A 17,753-nucleotide genomic window follows, 5' to 3' on the forward strand; every position below is an offset into this window, starting at 1 on the left:
TCTCTAGAAGACACATTTTAGGAAATAAATGCTATAGAAAGAGCTATATGGCTCAGGTTAAACTCCTGTTTGCTGGGAGTACACCTTCTCTGTATTTTTTCTTCTTTATATGCCTTTTTGAAGAAGGCAAATGTAATATTTTGCATTAGTGTGTATATCTATTTACTCCATGGAATGTTGTTAGTGAGGATGACTTTTGTGACTCTTGGCATGGACCCATAACACATGAACATGCAATGCAGGATGGAGTAGGGAGACTTGTCAGGGATATGATTTTCCTCGCTGAAGTAGCTTTTATACCACAAGCTACAGTTCTCCTAGTGACACTTCATGCAGTTTTGTGTGATACTGTCCCAGATTTATGGCTGCTGGTTTCCTGAAGAGCTATTTAGGTAGTCTGTGTTTCAGTGAAACAACTTTCATATGTCCTGTAACAAATCCAAAAGCGTAATGGAGTAGGTCATTTGTCATGAGTTTTAATGTGAAACAAAATTATGCAGTGAGCTTTTTTCTTCACTGTAGTGTGGGGAAAAAACGGGCTCATTGTCAAGCTGGATCACAGCTTTCTGGTTTCTGAAGTCAGTCCTGTGGAGTTGATGTTAGATTTGTAATGCTGTCTCACACAGCATAGAGCAAGGCTGCCTCAATGACATAAGTGAACTAATGTCTTCAGCTTTGTTTTTGTCCATTTGTAATGGTATTAATGTCCTTCAAACAAGAGCAGAGATTGTCTAAGAAAAAAAAAAAAAAAAAGATATTGGGAAAGAATTAACCAGATTTATAGCTCTTGTAATGTGATTTAGCTGCTAGAAGAAGAATATCACAGGGCCAAAACACGTAGGCCACCAATGTAAGGAGCTTCTGGTCCAGTGATTAGGACGCTAACTTCTTTCAGGAGTGCTTTGGTAGAAGTTTCTCTTGATTACCCAATATAAACATACTGGATAACATGGTTTAATGTCTGTAACTGGCCTTCTGAACTGGTTACATATTTAATAATTACTGTTTTCTATCTAGTACCATGTCAATCACATCTAAGTCTCAAAAACATAACTAGTTTACCACCTTGAAAGATTTAGTCACTGTTTGATGAGAAATCATCCCACCTGATGGGTGGCAGGAATGTTTTGGCCAACTCATTGCCAGGCAGACCTCAGATGTGTAAAGAAGATTGGGCTGTTTAAACAAAAAGCTTCACTCCTTTCTCTAGCACTGGCACCATGTGTTTCATGGGTGAATGTGGGGAGCTGCCACATGTTGCGGGAGGAGGATAAGCTGCAGGAGTGCTCTCTGAGATGAGCACTGCCATGAGCTTGAGTTGTAGAACATGTTAGCTGCAGGAACCAGCCTCACCCAGCACATTTCTGGCCTTGATGCTCTCAAGCTTCATCCCTGGCATAGCTACCACAGAGGTTTTTTTGAATACAAACATCAGTAATATGCAGCACTCCTTGTTTTCTCCTGGTTTCAAGTTACTGTCTGTTTAAAAACCTAGTGATGATCAAAAGATCTAAGTTTGATTCCTTAGGGGATGTATACTTAAAAGCATGTTGTTTTACACATAATCACATAATGCAAATATGACTCTAGTCATTTTTATCTGCCATGTGTGTGAATATGAGAATTTTCTCCTTAGCCCATGCCCCTTTCTCTTATGTTTATGTTGTCGTACTGACATTAAAAGTACAATAGTTGTGGGTGAAAAGTGTCACATATTAAAGTCACAAATAACAATATTTCTTTAACGATGTCTCTGTAGGTGGATGGAGGTCTGCTTGGAAGAAGAGTTGCCCCCAACTACAGAACTGGAGGAAGGCTTAAGAAATGGCGTTTACCTTGCCAAGCTCGCAAAATTCTTTGCCCCTAATGTGGTGTCAGACAAGAAGATCTATGATGTGGAGCAGACACGTTATAAGGTAATAACTTTTTCAGTTCTCTCACTGATGAGACAAAAGTATAATGTCTTGTCTTCCAACTCTTAGATACACAAGTGTGGTCAGTTAACTTTCTGCACCTCTCTCATAAGACTGTCAGGACTAGATGGAAGACACCCAGCACTAAGAAGCCAACATGATAAGTTATAAATATTTTATCCTGAGAAAAACTGTGTTAGTGTCACTTAATGTTTTTAAAGCTGAACAGATTACACTTCTGGTTCCAGGGAAAACAAGAGTCTTACCATTTATACAATTAATTCCTATTAGGAATAGGAGCTAAAAGCAATTCAATAATTAAATTTGGTAACTATTCCAAATTATCCTCATCTTGGGAAACAAGGAAAAATTTCCTGAATTCAACCTCAGTACATAAAACTGTGAAGCAACAGGAAGAACAATAATCAGAGAATTTGCTTCACATGATTTTTATAATCTTTTTCTTCTATGTTTCCAATAGAGATCTGGCCTTCATTTTCGGCACACTGACAACACTGTACAGTGGTTACGAGCAATGGAGTCCATTGGTCTGCCTAAGGTAAACCATTAAATTTTAGCAAAGAGACTGGCTCAGAGTACTGACTCACTGAGATTTCTTTTTATGTGCTTGAGCATAAATGTTTCTTTACAGTAAGTCTAGAGGGAAGGGGTAATTCAGGAAACAAATCTGAAGAGAATATAATGTTGAAAGCAGTGGGAATGTCAGCTATGTGCTGCTGCTGGTGTGTGTGGGCTAAGGCTTCGGTGAATGAGTGCTGTGGGTGGAAATGCTCAGGGTGCTTCTCCCGTGGGAAGACAAATGGGGACACTAGCAGTGTTCTACCTATACCTTATTACTAGTACAGTCTCTGTGGGGGCCTGAAAGGAATATGGTTTAAAACAGAAAACTTAAATATTTGTTTCCTTTAGGTTACTACCTCTCACCATGTCTCTTGCTGCCTCTTCCTCTTAATGTACATCCCACTTTCTCTGCCCATACCCTGTTTTCAGACTGTCCTTGCACATTCCAGTGCATCTGCGTGGCTGTGCTGCTGCTTCTCTTCCGCCAGCTGCTTTCTTGGGTCACCTCTCATATATATCTTCCTCCTTGTGGGTCTTCGCTTCTCATCTTCCCTCTCTGCTGCTGTTTCTGGGCACCAGTGAGTGTTTTTCAGATGAAAATCCTTTAAGAAAGGGCTGTGTGGAAACAGCTACTATGCTTGTTTGGACATTTAATACATATGCAGCATGAGACAAGTACTCCCTCACCCAGGGTGCCTGGGTGGCAGCAGCCCCAGCGCTGCCTTGTGCTGGCACAACAGTGATGCTCAAATAGCTGCATGAAGGGCTGCAGAGACTAGTGGCTAGTGCCTATAAGCAGGTGCTTACAAGCAGAAAACGACACCCATGATTGCCATTAGAAATGCCACAGAGACAGAGGGGGGCCTGCCTTTCCCAGGTCAGGCTTTTTTTTTGTCTAACTAGAGTCCTCCATTCAGCTGGCCGATTTCCACCCTGCCATCCCTCCCCTGGAAGATTTTGCTTCTGTTAGGAAGGATGGTCATGGCCAAAAGTTTTTTCCCAAGTCTCCCTCCTGAAGCTGTTGTGAGTATATGATGAAGAGGGCACTGTACTGCTGACTTAGTCTTGTCCTATTAACTGTGGGATGGTGCAGCCTGGAGTGCCTGGCTTGGGCTGGAAGCCCGCTGCCAAATCTCATGGCTAGCTAAGTCTTTTATTTTATTTTTGTGGAGAAACAGTGTTTAGTGACTGGGACCAAGGCCAGGAACAAATTAGTGGTAGAACCAGAATTGGAACTTATATTGTGACTTTTTGGCTAAATTGTTTAATATTCCTCTCTCTGAATATCTTTCTCTGTGAATAATGTATTCACAAAGTTAGAGGTGATAGCAATTAGAATTTTGCATTTTTAAACTATATTTGATAGGTTTGGTTTGCAATGATGCTTTGCAAATTTTAACTGCATCCCAGGTTTTGGGTGTCTGTAGTAGGACAAGACCTACTGGCTGATCTTGTGCTGAAAGACCTTTTCTAAAAACCTTGCTGAAATGCTGTCTATATCCCTTTTTTCTCCCTCTTAAGTAGCTTTTATGCTTTATTAAAATCTTCCTTACAAAAACTACTGGTTAAGTTTAAATAACATCAGAAGAGACCTTTCATAACTGTATAGAAGTAACAGCTGAAATTCTATAAGTTTTAAGGTATGTCTCTGTAGAGAGCTCATTTTAGGTACTCTTTTGCTCAGTAATATTTCTCCTCCTTTAACTGAATGCTCTTTGTTTTTAGATCTTTTATCCAGAGACTACAGATGTCTATGACAGGAAAAACATCCCTAGGATGATATATTGCATTCATGCTCTAAGGTAACTGTTAATGGGACTACAAGTTAAAGTAGCTGCCAAACATAGGCATGTAAGTCTTGAAATGGCTTTAGGGTAACCAGTATATAAATATCTGTCAGAATTCATAAATTAATTTAAAGTTGGAGACAAAAGTCCAACTCTGTCAGGACTATTGACCAAATTATTTTCAAAATAGAATTGAAGCGCTATTGAATTTAGCACAGATATCCCCCTCTCAATGAGTATACCCCCTCATAAAGTACACTTTCAAAACACATACTGCAATAGAAATTAAATAAATGAACAAAACCTTAGCAAAATATTAATATAACCATGGGGCAGATGTGATGATCAGAAAATTATGATGAACTTACATCTTTGTGCCAAAAGAGAAGCAAATAATTGCTGTTTTCTGAGGTCATTTGTGTAAAAAAAAAAATAAAGTTTTTCGAAGTTCTGAGCAACTTGGTTTTGAATGTAAAGTCAGGAAGGCTTTGACTACACCACTGAAGGTAGGTCCCAATTTTTATGTTCTGCCTTACGGATTTTCTTGACATTTAGCACTAAAAGTAACAAACATCTGCCTCATCTTGTCCCTGGTGCGAGGGGCAGTGGTGTTGGCAGACAGCTCCTGCCTTTTGTGGCTCTCCTAGGTCTCCATATGCAAGGAATTTGCTTTTCCTTTCATTATTTTCTTGCAACTAGGCTTGCAGAGAACATAATTAATTTACATCCCAAACTCTCTTCTACATTTCTAATGGTGTTCAAGGGCACATCAGCCGCTCCAGGGCTAGAGGCCAGAAATTATTCAATACATGCTGTAATTGAAATTTTTTTAAGGTCTAATCCTTGAAATGATGTGCCCACTCTTGCACTCTCCACTGACTACCAATAAATAGAGCATACCACCAGACTCTATATTTCTTTCAAATAATAGATGTTTGAAATTGGCAGCCCTGGTATTTTTTTATCTTTGACAAGTCTTGCCACTTGAAATTATTATGCCTTGTGTAATATTTACCAACAGTAAACTTGGTAGTGTGGTCTGTTCTGCCAGTGAGTGTCTTATGTAAGCCTGAAGTGATTTCCTGAAATGGATGCATGGGCCTCTGGTATTAACCAGCTCAAGCTGACATGATGGGCACTGCATATCCCTCTGGCCATGTCATGGGCCAGCTCAAATGTTTTGCAGGAGGTGGAAGAACACAATGAGGTTTTCTGACATTTTTGTCTTCATGTACGGAGGAGGACTTAATCATCTGTGGATTTGAATGCTACATGAGGAATAAGCCCATCAGTTAGAAACTGTCTTAAGATCTGCCTAATTGTTGCAACAGCGATAACTTTTTTCATTTTGAACTGAATTTTGCAAAGTCTTGACCTTTGGTAGAAGTTTTCCTTTCTCCATCTTGACATGACACAGGATTTATGCTAGTATCAGAATTAGTCTGTGTTGTTTCAGATTTCACTTCCAAGTTTGTCTTGTTTAAATTACTTTCCTTGCTGAATGTCAACACAAAGATATTATTCTGCACTTACAAACTATTATTTTAGAAGTGGACTTCATAACAAATTTGTCATGCCACATTGAAGGGGAATAGGCCTGCAATGTTTTTGCTTATGATGCTTTCCCATGTGTAGGGCCTGTGCCTGCATCCCATGTAGAACGTAAGGATTGAACAAACAGTTGTTTATTTCCATGCCTTTTTCTAAAATGCATGTTGTAAGACCTTCACTAGAGTCTTTCAAATCAAACTCCAGTATCAGTATTGAATGGCACACAGCCTGCATTGAAAACAGTCAGGGAAACAACAAAATTAAAGACAGGGCACTTGCTTGACCAGCAGCATTCCCAGTTGGATTGGCATCAGAGGAACACTGAGCTGCAGAAATCCAGCTCTGTTCCCTTTCTGCTGCCGTTGTAACTACTGACCTGCCGGCATCTGTTGCACTGGCTTCACACTGTGCATCCCACAAGCTCTACTCTCTGGGTTTGTCAGAGCATCCTCTCTAGGGAATCAGTACAGGGTTCACCAACTCCAGAAAAATCTGTCCCTGTTGTTCTCACAGTTCAGCACCACATCATATAGGAGCAGCTGCTGTGAACAGGCTTTTCACCTTTGCGGCTATAGCACATGCCATGACCACTACATAGAGAATCGCTCTTTGGTTTGAATGTTAAATTCTAATGCATTTTGGAGCACATGCTCAGACAAATTTCAAATGGTTGTAAATTGGAAAATTGAGCAATTTCTCAGAGAGGAAAGGGGTTGACCTACTTCCCATGCTTGCTTAGTTGTTACCAAGTTATTACTCTGAAACATTTTTCTTAAGCTTTCCAACAAAATCATGTAAATTTAACACAGATAGGGTATTTTCTTATTCTTGGAAAGCCTGAAGTCATCTTTAGTTGACATTTTTCCTGCATGACTTCATTTATGCACAGTCAGTGTGCATAATTTAAGTGCTTAAAATTGCTAAGATTATTTTTATTTGCTCCTTTAAAAAGGATGAAATAGCCGTAACTGCAGGTAATAGAAGCAAAAAACCTCTATCTGATATCTGAAACATTAACATTTCACAGGGCTTTGGTTATTTGGGGGTCTACTGATTTTTATGCTGCTAGAGGGCCTGAAGATGGACAATGACTCTAAGCAAGATGGTTTAAATGTATTTTTAGGGTATGTCCTGGTTCAAGTCTGCACTTACAGTATGCAGAACAACCTGCACTGACAAATACAGCACTGCTCTGGCCAGGAAAGAGTGACTTAACAATTTCTAGACTCCTATTGAGTATGATTACCCTCTTGCTTTTCTTCTGTTGAAATATCAATACTTAAAGCCCAACCTGAATGATACAAAAGCATAGGTTTTATTTGTGGGGGTTTTTTTGGGTTTTTTTTTTTTGTGTGAAAGCCAATTTGAAATTGTTCCTGTACTAAATGAGGATAAGAACAGCTTCATTTAAATTAAGATATTAACAGTGATTCTTGTTCATAAATAGAAGTGCTTATGAGACTTTTTTTTTTCTCCCTGAAAAATTCAGTTTTCAGATGATCTTTGCAAGCAGACCGCTTGTACATCCTAGAAAAGCTATCTCTCTGAAGCTTGACGGATTCAAAACATTGTTTTCCTGGGAAACGGTAGAATAATAAGCAGATGACAAAGCACACTATTTTCAGATCTGTTTTTTTACAGCAAGATATACATGAGCAAAAACAAGACCCAGGAACCTCTGCCTGATAGGAACTGCATGAGAATTTCACTTGGGAACTGCTCTTTTCCCTTTGTCTATTCCCTGCTCCTGATTCCTTACATACAGCTTTCTTAACCCCAAGATCCCTTCCTTTTGATTTTATGTGGGTTCTCTGAGGTTCAAGATACATTAATTAAGCTGTTTCAAATGAAGTTATACCTTAATACAGAGTAGAAGTGTCTGTGTTCCCTGAAAAGGCTCAAAGCACATTTTCAGCACCACCTGGTGGTTAAGTTTATCCAAAGGAGCATAGGAAGTAATGTTAATGTCTCAATATCCTCCTGGAATTGCTGAGCAGCAAAAATGAGTCTTTAATGTTTGTAACACTTTTTCTTCTTCTGTCTTTATATTGTGATGATCCCCAAAAGAGCCAGCATAGCCCTGTGATGTTGCTGATCTCTGTACCTGTTTGTATCACACCTGGCACTTCAGCCAGGACTGTGTCCCTGTCTCAGACTTAGAATAAAATCTCTCTAAAAAGCCCACAGAGAAAGACTGGCAGACAGATCAAGGTAACAGAGGAACCTGGTTCATAACTCTAGATGTGTGGGTTTTTTCCTCCTATAACTAACTTGCATTTAAGACTGCTTTGAAAGGTGAGAATGGCAGTAACAATGATTTTGAGAGGCCGCAGCAGTCAAAAGAGTGTCATCCTACATGAGATACGCTGTTGTGTCCACTCAGGTTGTGACAGGGCAGAGAAGTAGCTGGTAGCATGGAAGAAGAAATGCTGATTATGTGTGCTATGAAATAGATGTAATTTGCTAATAGCAACACCACCACCCCAAACAACAAGAAAAAAACAACAACAAAACACAAATGGGAAACATGCCTCTCTATAAACAAAAACCCAAGCCACAATGCACATTTGCAATGTATGATGTTGGGGTGAAGTAATTTTTTTTAAAATGTACAAAGTAATCTTTTTAGAGGAATGCATTATTTAAATCTTGTTTTTAAAATCTACCTTTATGATCACTGCTTGCTAAACTCACTTGTTTATTGAATTTCACTTTTAAATTAGAAACACCAGAATTTTGTAGATACATGCATTGTGTTTGGAAGATATTAAGAAAATATGGATTTACTTCCCTGTTTTTTTTCAGATAGCACCCCAGAGTTTTAGGAATAATGAGCATAGATATATTTGCTATACTGAAACAAGATATTATTTTACTTGATAGCACTTTTATTTGAGCTCTCTTCATTTTCCAAAAGCTAAATAGTAGATATATTTGAGACAGGCTTGGATGTACTTACAGGTCCTTGTAACTTTACACTTAGTAAGAAGGGTGTCAGTGATTTGTGCATCTTCAGCTATTACTCACAGGGATGTAAGAATGCAAGTCAGTAGCACATAGATCCGAAGTTATAAGCTGTACTAAAGTTCATTCACATGTTGATTTTTTTTGTTTCCTAATACTAGATTTTTAATTTCTTTGACTGTCTTCCATTAAGGTTTTCTGCTTGTTTATACATCCCCTGTGATCTGAGATTTGCTGACAGTGCCTCGCTTAGAGAGGCTTCTTTGAAATATCAAGAAACACTTCTCTTTCTGTAAAACTTAAAATTACAGCATTAAGAAAACTGTAGGGTTAATTTATTCTGTACATGCCCGTCAAAGTCAGAGGTTAAAGGGCAAGCTTTATAAAAGCACTTTTCTACAGAAAGTGAACACCCCGATTGTGTGCAGGACTTTAAATTCTAATTTTCTTCTTCACAGTTTATATCTGTTCAAACTAGGATTAGCACCACAGATCCAGGACCTACTGGGAAAAGTAGACTTCACAGGTAACAAACTGCTTATCTAACCATATATTAGTTGGTTTATTCAATGAGTAAATCTGCTAACATTGTAAATATTTTCTATTACGGTTTTTCTTCTCCCACAAGGTTGTTCTGAATACAACCTAATGAAAGAGGTGGGGAGGCTGCTACTTTTAATGAATTTCAATCTTTGAAGGACAAAAGGGAGTGAATTTGCTTGGGATACTTGTCATATCTTAGATGCTTTCAAAATAGGGGGGAAAAACCTGCCAAGAAGTCCCAGCCACAAGTGCTGTCAGAATATTGCACGTGTTAGTAGGTATGGTGATTCATAATGAAGTTCCTGTGGGTTTTGTCTGATAATAATTTTTTTTTTTTCCACGTGAACAGAGGAAGAAATCAGCAACATGCGAAAGGAACTAGAGAAGTACGGTATACAGATGCCATCTTTTAGCAAAATTGGTGGGATTCTGGCCAGTGAATTATCAGTGGATGAAGCTGCATGTAAGTGTGACTTTTTTTCTGTTTTCTACTGCATAATTTGACAGAACACTAGCAAAATATTTTTTTAATTCACCTGGTTTGCCACCTCAATACATGTCAAGAAAAGCAAACAGGTTTTCACTGTCACACTGCATCATGGTTACAAGAGCTCTTGCAATCTTTCAGTCTGCATTTTGAGCATCTCCATTGAACCATAGGAAACACTACCAGAAACAGATTTCTTACAAACGTTTGCATGCCTTCAATGTTTTGATAGCTAGTGCTCCTCTAGAATGATGAATTGATCTCTGCATCTGCCTCTGCACTGTAGGGGGTTCAACAGAGACGGCCATGGGAACAATTTGTTTTCTCTGTGCCTGCTTTCTGTGTTGGGCTGTGAGGACAAGGCACTGTTCCAGATAGACAACTTTCTTGTGTATGGTGGAACATATGTGGAGTACCCATTTGGCTCCATGAGCAGCTCTTGATCTGTCTGACCACTGGCATGCGACCCACAGCATGGTAAACCCAGCTGGAGGGCGCATCCTGCTGGTGCATCCATAATAAGCTTTTCCCTTTTAGGGGGATTGATGCACAGTTGTCATCCTTTTGAGTCTGTTTTGAGCAGCTTTCATTCAAAAATAAAATTAAGTGCTTTTTTTGCTGCTCAAGACTATTCATCTGTAAATCTTTTTTTTTTTCTCCATTTCATTTTTTTTGTGGAATGAAGTCATATGTTTAAAAATGCAGAAACAACTGCTTGAACTTAAATGACATGAAATGAAGTATGTACACTTAAATCCACACTTGAGCTCCATGTATTTTGTTCAAAATCCTAGCCTTTTTCAGAAGGGCAAATTAAAGAGCAGAAGGGCTGGCTTGAGTATGTTCAACAGCACAGTGAGTCATTGGTACAAAGAAGTAACAGTACGACAGACTGTACAAGGAAAGATAAGGGCTGCATTCTAATGAAGTTCTATTACAACTTTGTTAAACCTTGCAAAGTAGCATAATTGCAACAAGCAGCTTCATGATGTTACTTAGTGTGTTGAAATCTTCCAACCTTAATTTAAAACACAGTTCTTTATGTTGATTTGCATTGTCTGTGTTGTATATTTTGGAGTCTGCTATAACTTAATATGTGCATGCTTCTGCAAAGCTAGCTCTTGAAATACCACCTCTGGACGTGGGGGTAGTTTGTCACCTTTTTCAGCAGATTTCCAGAGATTAATGACTACCAGGCACTTTTCCAGGGAGCTTCCTTCCCTCCCTGAAGATGAAAGGGCTGCAACTTCCTTTTCTGAAAGCTTATTATAGTGTGTGTAGGTTTTCCTTTAATTTCTGAAGTGTTTTCAGTCTTCCATAGAAAAGTAGGGTTTCCTGATGCTGTTTCTGTCCCTTTGGGCAAGGAGAGTTTTGTAGATAATGTGCCCTGCCCCAGAACAGGAAACATCTGCTATGGGAACCCTCACACACTAGTGAGGTAGGACATGGAGATCCTGCTGGAGGAAAGGATCTACCATGTTGCTTCAGAAATGAAGTAAGGAAAAGGAGATAGGAAGTGAAACAACTGTGATGACTCCTGGAATCAGTGTGCAAAGAGTAAGCTTAAATTCTTTCAAAGTGAGCTTATTCTGCAAGTAACCCTCTCTGATAATCTATGCTTCCACACTACTCTTTCAAATCCAGACTTCCTCACTGTTTCTCTTGGTAGATGGGTTCACAACATCCACCAATATCTGTTCACATCTCTCCTAACTGTGGCCTTACATTTTGACTACTTTTTGCTAGCTCTACTTATGTGGCCTCTTACACAGCTGTGGAATAAATTATATTCTTCTTATATATTTTGTTGTATGAGGATGGTGGGCCTGATATGTGTGTCTTCTCCTAGCACCTTGAGCCTGATCTGGGTGTTCGTAGAATATCTCAAGCTGGAAGGGACCCATAAGGATCATTGAGTCCAACTCCCTTCTCACAGGACTACCTAAAATTAACCATATGACTAAGAGCATTGTCCGGATGCTCCTTGAACTCTTGTAGACTTGGTGCTATGATCACTTCCCTGGGGAGCCTGTTCCAGTGATCAACTACCCTCTCAGTGAAGAACCTTTTCCTAATGTCTAATCTGAACTTTCCCTATTTCAAAGATCAATGTTGTCCCGGTTTCAACTGGGATAGAGCTAATTTTTTCTTAGTATCTAGAATAATGCTGTGTTTTGGATACAGTACAGAATTCAGTATGAGAAGAATGATGATAATAGTACACTGTTGCTTATAGCTGTTGCTAAGAAATCAAAGTCTTCTGAATTTCACGTATTCTGCTAGTGTGCAGGTACACAAGAACTGGGAGGAAGCATAGCTAGAACAACAGACCCAAATTGTCCAGTGGAATATTCCATATCATAGAACATCATGCTCAGTATATAGATGATAGTTGACCAGGAAGCTCACTCTCTTGCTTGTGGAATTGCTGTTTCAGAATCTTACCTTCTCTGGGCTTGCTAGCCTGGTACAGACTGGCATTGGTCAGCAAGTGGTGCATGATTGCATTGTGCATTACCCATCCAATTTTCCCACCCACACTCCCTGGGCAGTGGTGGGTGGGCAACTGGCTGCGTTGATATTACAAGGGTTGAGATAACAACATATCTGGCTAGAGCATATTACAAAGAATTTGTTACAATCATTCATTATATTGGTTCAATTGTTGCTTGTCATAATTTGTTTACTGAATCCTAGACTAATGGTGCTTATTTTTAAGAGTTGTGTTATATATCACCTCACTTACTAGATATAGTACCTGTGATGCTGATTATCACCTTTGGGAGGTGGAATTTAAATTTTCGCTTTGCTCTACTCTGTAACACTCACTTATGGCACAGTAAGGTTATCAGTTATGGGACTAGCTTGGTATTTGTACTCAGCATTGTCATCACCTCTGTGCTTCAGGGACCATTTAGCAAAAATGGTTAACAATTACACCTTTTACCTCTTCTCTGAGAGCCAATCCATAGGGGAGACACCTTCCTTCACTTCCCCTTTTTCTCCAGGTTAATTACAATAGTGTTTGAGAATTTCAAAAATTTTGAATATTCTTGGAATGCTGAAACTAACATGGTCTTATTGCTAGGAGCCAACCCTGAACATGGTTCAGGCTTTGTTCAGGGTTAAATAACTATATGAGTATCAGCCAGAGACCTACTCCCAGGTAGGAGAGCTATGAGTGGCAGGTTGTATGGGATAGCATGGGCAAGTACCTAGGACAGTGGGCATCTACAACGGATTGGAATTTCCTCTTGAAAAAGTGCAGAATCCCAAAAAGCTAGTAGAACATTTGGAAAAAGTATGCTGTTACATTGGCAATTCCAGAGAGACACAAATCACTACAATGTGTGCTGGGGCCTGGCCCATGCCTACTGAGACCTGTTCAACATTATTCAGTACCCTCCAGAGGAAGAGTAGGTCTCTGGATCTGACAATAAAGTGGCAGGCACTGCAGCTCCTCCAACCCCAGCAACAAGCACTGCAGCTGAACCAAAGGACCAACCTGCACTGGTATCAGTCTCCCCTGTACAGAGGAAGAAATGGACACAAAGGCTATCACATTTAGAAAGGGATGAAGATGCTCCTCAAAGAAAGAGGAGGAGGGAGAGGGAGAAGACAAGATGGTAATCGCCTCCACCCCATCTCTATCTCTGAGTGTACTGTGGGGTATACAAAAAGATTTCAGCCATTGTTAAGGCAAGCATATTGACACTTGGCTGCTCAGATGCTGGGAAAAAAGAACCAGTAGGTTGGATGTAGAGGGTAATGAAGTCAGGCAGCTGGGATCCATTACTAAGGAAGGAGGCATTGATACAGTCATTAGAAAAGGATCACAAACCCACAGCCTCTGGAGGCAGCTCTTTTCAGGTGTGAGGGAAAAGCATCCCACTAAGGAAGAGGTGGTATGTAATCCAGGCAAGTGGTTCAATACAGAAAGAGGTATCCAGTAGCTGAGATAATTAGTTGTGAGAGATTTTATAACCCAACAAATGTGCAGTTATCTGAAGACCCAGATTATGTCCCACATGGCAGAAGGTTATACAGAGCACGCCATCACTGTATGCCAGCTCATTGGTGGTAGTAGATATAGGAGGAGATAATGACACTCCAACTGTGAATGAAGTGGCTACCCAACTCTTGCATTTCAAAGAGAACCTTCTTACATTTACACCCCCCAATTCTCTTCACCATTCCCCAGGTGGTTTTAAACCATGAAAAAGGCACAAGTGTGTGTCTCACTTCTTCTCTACCATGTCAACTGCTTAAGTTTCCCATCTGGTGCTGTGCTGAACTGAGCTAGAGTGAAATCATTTTAGAACAACTTTCTGGCATGAGTTTAATGCTAAACAATGGACCATTCAACATCTAGGCAAGCTGTTCCACTAAGTGCCTTCTCTGAGAATGTATATCTTCACTTCATGCTTCGTTTGCCCATGTTGAATTTCCATGGTCTGCTCTTCTGTTCTACTCTCCTAAATTTGTACATACCTTTGTTTTTCTAAAAACTCAGTTTTCCTAATCATTGAGAAGCATCTTTCATTTCTTTCATATAGTGAAATAATATAGTGAAAGAAACTGAGGGCTCTAAACTCAGTTATGTAGACACTCAGTTAAACAATCCAAAAAGGTGCAATTTAATGCTTTGCTCCAGTTTAGCAAAGCCATGCAATGCCATGTAGTAAGTAAATACTAATAAAATAAGGAAAGATAGCATTCATGTTTTCCCTCATGCATCTCGGTGATGACATGAAAGTAAATCCTAGACAAGCTGCTGTGATGATAAGTGGGAAGAAGCTGTGTTCCTCCTTTGGGGTAATGTGTAGATAAACATTAGATTTTATGCAGTAATGTGTGTGAAATCTGTGAGATGAATATGCCACCAGACAGTTGTGGTCTTTGTGGCATGAAGGTCCAGATAAACTGTAGCTCTAGTGAAAGTCCTTCATCTAGAGTGATCTTAGAGCCAAATGTGTGCAAGGAATAACTGGGAAGGATGTTAGCCATTAGTCTACACCTAATGCAGCTGAAAGTGGTTTTGATTTTGTACATTCATGTAAATTTGCTAAAAAACAAGTTTGCAGAAGAGTATTTCTGACTTAAAATCTTGGAGTCAAACATTTGTTTAGAAGCTTTCTTGTCTTCTCAAAGGAAAGGTTTAACACTTCAGTTGATCAATGGATATAGCAAGTCCTATTGGCATTTTTTCTCCTTTTCCTGTGCAATAACGTTTTGGGAACCCTGCAAAGCCTTTGTGTATTCTTTTCCCTTGTTTGAAGTTTGCTGTCCTGTGGCTTTGCAGGTGACCGAAGTAGGCACCATTTCATCACTGTGTCTCCGGTTCTGCAGCTGCTCATGGAGATCCTCAGTTAGGAAAGGAGCTGGTTCATCCCAGGCAGGCTTAGATGCAGTGTGCAGGGCTGCACCCTGCCTGGCAAGTCTTAATGATGTTTTCTGAAGGACAAGTTTCATGGAGTTTGAATTTCCTTATTCTTGTGTAGTATCTTAGATATAGTTAGTTTAGCCAATACTTTCATATGTCTCATACTTTTATGGATATAAAACCAGATACAAGAGAAAAAATACCAAAGATATTTTAAATTCCTGCATATAATTGCCTTCTAAATGGCATAAGACTTGAAGAATAAAATGTAACTCATGTTTTATTTTCTGTTGGTAAAATAGTAACCCTAACTTTGGAGAAGGGCAAACATGGAAGAGACATAGAGTGATTTTTGTTGCTGCAGTCTAGGCGAAACATTAGGAGTGGGATGCTGAAGTAAAATAATGTAAATTGTTGAACACTTATTTGAAAAGTTAAATATATCAGAAGAAACCATGACAGTTTTGCCACTGTTTTTCTTGAAATTTAGGTTTGTGTTTTTAATTTTAGTGCATGCAGCAGTAATAGCAATTAATGAAGCTATTGAGAAGGGAATATCTGAACAAACCGTTGCAACTCTGAGGAACCCAAATGCAATGTTGCTAAACGTGGATGAGGAACTTGCACAGGACTATCAGAATGAACTCTTTGAAGCTAAGAGGAGAAAAGAATCCAATGCAAGACTTAAGGTAATGGTATTTTATTAGCACTCCTAGTATATATGTTCTTTCATGCTGCTGCTTATGCTGTAGTATTACTGTTTTTAAAATTATTTTTTTTTAAATTAGTGCAACTAGGAAAAAAACCCTTTTAAGCTAAATAAGACAAGTAATGATAATGCAACAACAGCCAAATTTATAAGAATATTATTACTATAAATATAATGTAGCTTAACTCTGACCAAAGAATAAAATACTGAAAGACTTTAAACAAGAAGACTCCTTTTCCTCTATCACCTGCTTTAGAATGAACACATTTTCTGTTTAAAAAGTTGCAAAAAGAATGGTACCTTTTTGAAGCATAAAGTATATCCTCTACCACAGATCTTTAATGTGAAATTATTTCCTTTGTTTTTCACATGAGAACTAATGCTTTCTGTAGTTGAAAAAAATCTACACTGTATTTACATGGGTTTTTTACAAGAAACAGAAAATGCTTTAAATATTGCTCAGCCAGTTACCATGAAGTACTAATTTCTTTAGTTCATGTGGTCAACAAATTCCTTTGCAAATATGTCCCGCAAATATTTCAGCAGATGCAGTTTTAATGACTCCTGTTAATAGCTTTTCTCTATGCAAAGTTTTTGTGTGTACTAGCAACAATTTTATTTCCTTAGAACGGCACAATTTCTGAAGAAGAGAGAGATGTCTATGAGGAGCTACTAACACAAGCTGAGATTCAAGGCAATATCAATAAGATAAACAGTAAGCCATTCTTGATCCTTATGGAAGTGTGCATATAATGTGATCTCCTAGATTCCAGCTGAACACAACTTGAATACACATGAACAAACAAAATATTTCTGTGGAAACTTGTAAAATATGCAGAAGTCGATGATATCTAGCAGGTTTTGTTTTTTTTTTTTTCTTGCTGTTCCTTCTCTACTAATCTTTCGGGGGCTATTGTCTGTGTCTGTGGTTTCTGCTGTAGGAATTCTTCAGTTCCGAACTGAATCAGTTATTGCCTGCTCTGTTTCCTTATGTTTGAGTTCCTTAAGTGTGCAGAACACTGTAAATTTTGACCCCCTCTTCTATATAGAAATGAAATTCATTTATAAGCTTCCAATTAACTGTGGTTGAATAGCCCACACAGGCTTGAACAGAGCCAGAGACTTCCTTCATAGGACTAGTCTTGAAATAAATAATCCTCTGCTGGATAAAGATTGCCACCCTAGCTGGCTTTTACAAAAAGTGAGATGATGACAGCAATGGACTTTCTTTTTTTTCTTCCTCGCAAAAGAGTATTTACTGTTTATAAGCATTGTTTTCATTTCAGTTCACATAGCTTTAGTCCAAGTGAATGAGGCTATTGACCGGCAAGATGAAGTGGCACTGATGGCAGGTTTGAACCGTCCTGCTCTGAGCCTACTTGAAGTTCTGCCGCAAAATTCCTCATGGTACCTATTGCAATTGTGTGATTCTAAAGAACAGAAAATGCAGGTAATTGAATGGAACAGGTGCTACATTGTCAGCTTGCATTTTTTTAGCTGATTTTAATCCAGAGAGAAATTGCCTTTCATCTGCCTTCAGCATCACTTTATAAAACTGTTTTATAAAGGTTTTAGAATAATTGATGAACAAATTAACACCAAAGTAGATGCATTTTACTCTAAAGAGTATGATGCCTTTATAAGTAGTTACTAAGATATAATAAAAATTTGAGATATAGCATGTAGCCCCTAATACTATGTTTGCTTTGAAAATGAGTTACAAATTGAGTACAACAAAAGTTAATATTGAATCATTAACAGCAAATCAAAGTCAGTTGTGTTTTAAGGAGAAAATCCATCATTTCGAGCAAGATGAAAATCACAGGCAAAGATT

The 17,753-nt window shown here is 38.8% G+C and overlaps 1 protein-coding gene across 5 annotated transcripts in view; it reads left to right on the top strand.

Annotated features, from left to right (window-relative positions):
• IQGAP2 (IQ motif containing GTPase activating protein 2) overlaps positions 1–17,753 on the top strand; it is a 130,975-nt gene that overhangs the window by 64,786 nt on the left and 48,436 nt on the right. For 3 of the 5 annotated variants that reach the window (XM_026865383.1, XM_026865386.1, XM_026865385.1), the window contains exons 3-10: positions 1,760–1,916; positions 2,395–2,472; positions 4,221–4,297; positions 9,256–9,323; positions 9,690–9,803; positions 15,721–15,899; positions 16,547–16,634; positions 17,206–17,369. In XM_026865383.1, coding sequence (XP_026721184.1) covers positions 1,760–1,916; positions 2,395–2,472; positions 4,221–4,297; positions 9,256–9,323; positions 9,690–9,803; positions 15,721–15,899; positions 16,547–16,634; positions 17,206–17,369 — 925 coding nt within the window. The remainder of the gene's footprint in view (positions 1–1,759; positions 1,917–2,394; positions 2,473–4,220; positions 4,298–9,255; positions 9,324–9,689; positions 9,804–15,720; positions 15,900–16,546; positions 16,635–17,205; positions 17,370–17,753) is intronic. The other 2 variants (XM_026865384.1, XM_026865387.1) reach the window with 1 other exon arrangement.

The sequence above is a fragment of the Athene cunicularia genome (assembly GCF_003259725.1).
Source record: "Athene cunicularia isolate RWA chromosome Z unlocalized genomic scaffold, athCun1 chrZ_part1, whole genome shotgun sequence".
In the NCBI taxonomy this organism is placed as follows: Eukaryota; Metazoa; Chordata; class Aves; order Strigiformes; family Strigidae; genus Athene; species Athene cunicularia.